Source organism: Phaseolus vulgaris, chromosome 11, assembly GCF_051622355.1.
Source record: "Phaseolus vulgaris cultivar YP4 chromosome 11, ASM5162235v1, whole genome shotgun sequence".
Lineage (NCBI taxonomy): Eukaryota > Viridiplantae > Streptophyta > Magnoliopsida > Fabales > Fabaceae > Phaseolus > Phaseolus vulgaris.
Window position 1 is genome coordinate 44,810,122 of NC_143508.1, and position 6,003 is coordinate 44,816,124.

At 33.1% G+C, this 6,003-nt stretch overlaps 1 protein-coding gene across 1 annotated transcript; it reads left to right on the forward strand.

Moving 5' to 3' along the window:
- The first annotated feature begins 273 nt into the window (after window positions 1-273).
- TAT7 (Tyrosine transaminase family protein) lies at window positions 274-4,975 on the forward strand. Its single transcript, XM_068612703.1, has 7 exons — window positions 274-729; window positions 1,633-1,972; window positions 2,077-2,295; window positions 3,838-3,897; window positions 4,266-4,421; window positions 4,516-4,609; window positions 4,797-4,975. Exons 1-7 carry the CDS (start codon window positions 437-439, stop codon window positions 4,913-4,915), a joined length of 1,281 nt encoding a protein of 426 aa, XP_068468804.1. The 5' UTR covers window positions 274-436; the 3' UTR covers window positions 4,916-4,975.
- The last annotated feature ends 1,028 nt before the right edge of the window (window positions 4,976-6,003 follow it).

The window sequence follows — 6,003 nt, forward strand, 5'->3', positions numbered from 1 at the left end:
GAACCGGAAGAATTTGTCAAATCAAATACAATAAATAATTAATTATGTAATAAGATTTGTGAAATTATATAGTTGGATAATCAAATATGTAATTAAATTTGAAAAGTTCAACTATTTTTAGTTTTTGGATTATTTTAATTCATCAATATGAGCGTACTAAAAATAAGCCTAAATGTAAAATGTCAGAGGTTCACATGTTAGCAAGATGATGATTAGGTTCCTTCCACATATTTGCTGAAAAAAACCATTAAGGTACATTTTGACACGTAACAAGGTTCGTAAGACAGTCACGCAACTATATAAACTGCCAAAACCTCGGTTTTCATGCGTAGAAACAACACAACGTGTGGTGTTGGGGAAATCAAACTCAGAATTCTCCACTAGGGCCTTTACAAATCCAAAAAGACAGAGGCTACAAAGAGAAACCAAGCAAAGTATGGAAACTGGGGCTGTAGCTATGAACAACAACAACAACATCGTCAACCACCACCATGAAGCCAGAGCAACTTCCACCATCACCATTAAGGGCATGCTCAGCCTTCTAATGGAAAACATTGATGAGAATTTGGATGGTGGAACCAAGAAAGTTATTTCTCTCGGTATGGGTGACCCAACTCTCACCACATTATTCCACGCACCTAAGGTTGTTGAAGAAGCTGTTGCTGACTCTCTTCACTCTCACAAGTTTAATGGCTATGCCCCCACTGCTGGTCTTCTCCAGGCTCGAATGTAATGCTATGCTTCTTTGCCTCTCTCTTCTGAATTTCAAAATTTTCTTTCTAACCCTGTTCATCTTTCAGAGAATGTTCAATTTGGTTGTCCAAAACTTGTATGCAACTGTATTGGTCTTTAAAACACTTCTGTCACTCTATTAATGTCTCTTTGAATTCTCAATTTTGTTTAGCTTTGGTTTTATTGTTGCTTACTTTCTTTTTTAGAAGGTTTGAACTCACTTATAATATGAAATGTAAGTTAAATTTTTGTTTTCTTTTTCTAAAAGTGCTTAGGGATAACATAGTCTTAATTAGTCTACTTTTGGAGAATTACTTTTTTTATAATTTGTCGAGATTGATGACCGTTTTGGTTAGTTAGTTCTGACTTTGGCTCACTGTTTTCAGGTTTGCATCAAATTTTGTCAAGTGTGAAATTGTATGGCATTTGTTCTTAACTTTGCGTTTTCCTTTTGGATTTTGCATTTGGTCATTTGGTTCGGTATTTCACAAGATGCCATTAGCTTATTTCAGATTTTGTTCCCCATTTCTTTTCATGTTTATCAGTATAATCAATATCTAAAACTATTTTTTCAACATTTTTTCTTATTATTGAATAATATTCCAAGCTGACTCTGCTGGTAAATAGCGAGTCCAATTGGGACCAGGATCAGTTTCATTCAACAAACATGGTTTCATCGTACTATTCGCATAAACATGTTCGTTTGGTAGTCACTGAACTTTAAACACGCGTAACAGTTTTTGCTTCAATGCATATGTTTTTTCTCCAGTTCCTATGAAGTTCTGTTAGTAACTAAGAAACAAAGTCATGTGGTTGTTTGTTTTGTTTCATCTATCTATATTTTTAGCACCTTATTCTAAAATTGAATACCATCTAAAGTTACTTTCATTTTGGTGACAGAGCAATTGCTGAATATCTATCTCGTGACCTTCCTTACCAATTATCAAGTGATGATGTTTTCATCACTAGTGGATGCACACAAGCCATTGATGTTTCAGTGGCGATGCTTGCTCGCCCCGGTGCAAACATCTTGCTTCCAAGACCAGGCTTCCCAATCTATGAACTTAGTGCTGCATTTAGAGGGATTGAAGTGAGGCATTACGATCTGCTTCCAGAGAAAGGTTGGGAGGTTGATCTAGATGCTGTTGAAGCTAGTGCTGATCAGAACACGGCTGCATTGGTGATCATAAATCCTGGCAATCCTTGTGGGAATGTGTACAGTTACCATCATTTGGAAAAGGTTTGTTCTTGGTTGCCTAACATTATAGGTTTCTTTTGAGACTATGTTTCTGAAAGTTTACAGCATTAACTGGAGTCATTGAATTGTTTGTATGTTGGACTTAGATAGCTGAAACTGCAAAACGGGTTGGAACAATTGTGATTTCTGATGAAGTATATGGTCACCTTGCATTTGGGGCCAAGCCATTTGTGCCAATGGGAGTTTTTGGCTCAGTTGTTCCTGTTCTCACTCTTGGCTCACTGTCTAAGAGATGGATAGTTCCTGGATGGAGGCTTGGTTGGTTCGTCACGAATGATCCATCTGGAACTTTTAGAGAACCAAAGGTGCTTGTCTTTCTACTCTGTGTAGCTCACCTTTTAATCTTTTTATATACTGTATAATTTATGTGTTTGTTGGTATTTAGGCTTAATTTTCTTAATGATTTTCTATTAATCTGTTTTCTAGGGTTTATATAGAGAGAGCTTTTTGTGTATAGTACATACACTATATTTGATAAAACTTTATACATAGAACCTTTTTGTGAATAAAATTTTCATTCTTTCAATCTTGTTATTGTGTTTTCTTGTTATTATTTATTTGAACCCAATAAATTGCGTCTTTTATGGGAACTAGAAGAAGAAAGTCAAGAAGAAGTGTAAGGTTGAAAAGATGACCACAAAGTTTAGGGTTTTACACAAGTGGAGGGAGTAGACTATAGCAAAATCTTTGCACTTGTGGTAAAATATTGTTTGATAAGGATTTTGATGTCAATTGATAACCAGTACAATCTGGGGTTGGAACAATGGGACGTGAAGACACCTTTTTTGCATGCAATTTTGGAGGAGACTATTTACATGCAACAACATGAAGGTAGGAGAGAGATTATTTCGTATGGTAATGGAGTAAGGAACATAATATATAGGATGATCTATAGCATACCAGATTTGGTGCATGCTGTGATGATTAGCAGGATCATGGAAGATCTTGGACATGCTTATTGGGGCTTTCAAGTGGGTGTTGAGGTACATGAGAGGAATTGTATCGTCTGGTGTATAGATGATCCACCGATGGAGAAAAAACTATGAAAGGTTTATAGACGCAAACTATACAAGAAATGTTGATACCAAAAAGTCCTTTTTTTTGGATACATTTTTACATTGTTTTCTTAGTGGCTTTATCTACTACCGAGGCCAAATGTATCACACTCACAGAAGGAGTGAATGAGGCATTATGGCTGAAGGAGTGTGTGACTATTGCGATAGTCAAAGTGTCATCCATGTAGATGATCATTAGATCTACCACAAGAGGACTAAATACATAGACTTAGATTGCACTTCAGGAGAGATGTCTTTGAGTCTGAGGAGGTCATGATAGTGAAGGTAGCTTCATATGAGAGCCGATGAATGTGTTTATAAACTTCTTTTCGAGATTGAGATTCAAACCATGTTAGAAGTGGATTAATTTTCTTTTGAGGATAAAGGAAGGAGATGCAGAAGTTTTTCCATGATTTGGAGTTAAGGTGGAGCATTGTGATGATTGATTCTCAAATCATGCGTTCAGTAAAGAACACAAAAGACCTGTCTACTTAGAGAGCGTCTAGTAGTGTTAAATTTAGATAGACCGTTTAATGTATGTATTAATTGATGTTTAGGCTTAATTGCTTAATGATTTTCTATTATTCCATTTCTTATGTTTTATACAGAGAGAGCTTTTTATATATGGTATGATGCACTATTTGTGATCAGACTCCATATATAAAACCTTCCATTAAATAAAAGTTTCTTTCTTCCAATCTTATTCTTGTATTTTATTGTTATCGTTGATTTGAACCCAATATTATTTCATCATCCTTATGCGATTTCATAAACCACATGTTTCCTATGCAGGTAGTTGAGCGCATTAAAAAGTATTTTGATCTTTTGGGAGGTCCAGCCACTTTCATCCAGGTTTTGTAACTTTCTCTTGCACAATTATTTTCAACACATAAATGGATGCATGGCTTCAAATCAAGGGAACTCGATCTCATTTATGCAAAAGTAAAAAATATAAAACAATGAAAGGAAAGAAACGTTTAAACTCAAAACTTGTATACCTTAAATTGAAATTATGAGAAGCATTCTTGAAGAAACATGTTTTAACTGATGAAAGACTAGACTAGTATTCAAGGGTTGCTGCTATCAAATCCAAGTTATTTGGTTTGGTGTTGCTGATATATGTCAGCATTTCATCTTGGTTAAGCAGAATTTTCTTGCATGCATGCATTCATCTGTTACTTATTTCTTCTATCTAAGTGGTGACTTTTCTGGTTTTACAGGCTGCTGTACCTCAGATAATTGCAAATACTGAAGAGATTTTCTTCAATAAAACCATTGACAATTTAAGGCATACTGCAGATATATGTTGCACAGAGATAAAGGATATTCCATGCATTTTTTGCCCTTATAGACCAGAAGGGTCCATGGCTATGATGGTGAGAAACTGAGGATTCATCAATTTATGGTTCTTTGGGAGGAGAATAAATGTCTTAACAGGGGAACTCATTTATTATTTGTTCTTGAATGCAGGTGAAACTAAACCTTTCACTTCTAGAAGATATTAGTGATGATATAGACTTCTGTTTCAAACTTGCAAAGGAGGAATCTGTGATCATTCTTCCAGGTACTGCCTTATCTCCTATTTGGAGAGTAATTTCCTTTATGCAGAAAAATAAATTTTAATTATAATAGCATTTAGTTATTTATTTTTTGTAATGTACAAACTAAAATACCAGTTATCTTAAGCATGATTCCCAAACAAACTTGGTAAAATGAATTTTTTAACAAAGAAAAGTGTGCATTCTTTGCAGGAACTGCAGTAGGGCTGAAAGATTGGCTTCGTATTACCTTTGCTGCTGATCCATGTGCTCTTGGAGAGGGTATGAGAAGAATGAAGTCTTTCTGTCAAAGGCATGTAAGAAAATTGTAAAAGCATGAGTAATAAAATTATTATAGCATAAAATCTCATTAGAGATTTTTTTTATTCAAATAGAATATTTCTTTCTTGGATAAATAAAATAAAATGAGGTACTTCAGAGGTGCTCCAACCTTTATACAAAACACTCAAAACAAAGTTTCTTAACACCCAACTAATTAAAGATTCACCAGACATTACAACACAATAGAATATATCTAATATAGGTTAATTATCAAAATAAATAAAATTTTAAAAAATTACGAAAAGAGTATATCGTGTCAAGTTGACACGAAGAAATTGTGTAAGTTGACACTATATATAAATTGAAATTATATCAATCTGACACGATTTTAGTGTAATTAGATTTCAACTCAAATTTCAGTGTTAGTCAATAAATTTTAAAATTTTATCCATTTAAATAATTAACGTATAAAATTTGTATAGTCCCTCACATATTGCAACATTATTTAAGAGGCAATTCTCTTCTTAGTGCATCATTATCCTTATTCAAATCTTAATCTCTGTTTATACTCATAGTGACCATAAGCCTCGATATAAATTACTCATTTTCACTCATGTTGCTTCCCAACTTCAAAATCAAACCAAAATGTGTGTTTATCACCCTCCTACACACACATAATATAATATATGCTTCTTAGTTTCTTAATTTTGATTTTTAATTTGAAATTAAATTTCAATATTTCTTTTTAAAAAATTATATAAAAAAAACATGCTATCAATATAAATTTATAGAATCAAGATTCTCTGCAGTCCCAACAAAAAAACTGCACACCATGCAATAACAACTCTAATAATGAGAAACAAAGGAATTGTATTTTAAATAGTGTTTTACTGAAGAAAATTATCAATTATATATGTTTTGCAATTGCTCTTGTATACCCATAAATGATCAAAATTCATTATATATCACTAATGGAGACACATTACATGCTGTTTCCATTTTTTTATATGACAATAAAAAAACATAATTATTAAAATAAAAATCTATTACTAAAATTTATATTAAAGTGTTAAAAACTATGTTAATAAAACTAGTTATAAAATAAATCTTTTAAGACTGCTATGTAAGCAATTTCTTA

What these genes read in the sequence shown, in the direction of transcription:
- TAT7 (XM_068612703.1), top strand. Translation starts at nt 437, where the DNA reads ATGGAAACTGGGGCTGTAGCTATGAACAACAACAACAACATCGTCAAC. An exon ending in GTTACCATCATTTGGAAAAG is followed by an intron (nt 1,973 to 2,076) that starts GTTTGTTCTTGG and finishes TGTTGGACTTAG; the next exon opens with ATAGCTGAAACTGCAAAACG. An exon ending in AAGGGTCCATGGCTATGATG is followed by an intron (nt 4,422 to 4,515) that starts GTGAGAAACTGA and finishes TCTTGAATGCAG; the next exon opens with GTGAAACTAAACCTTTCACT.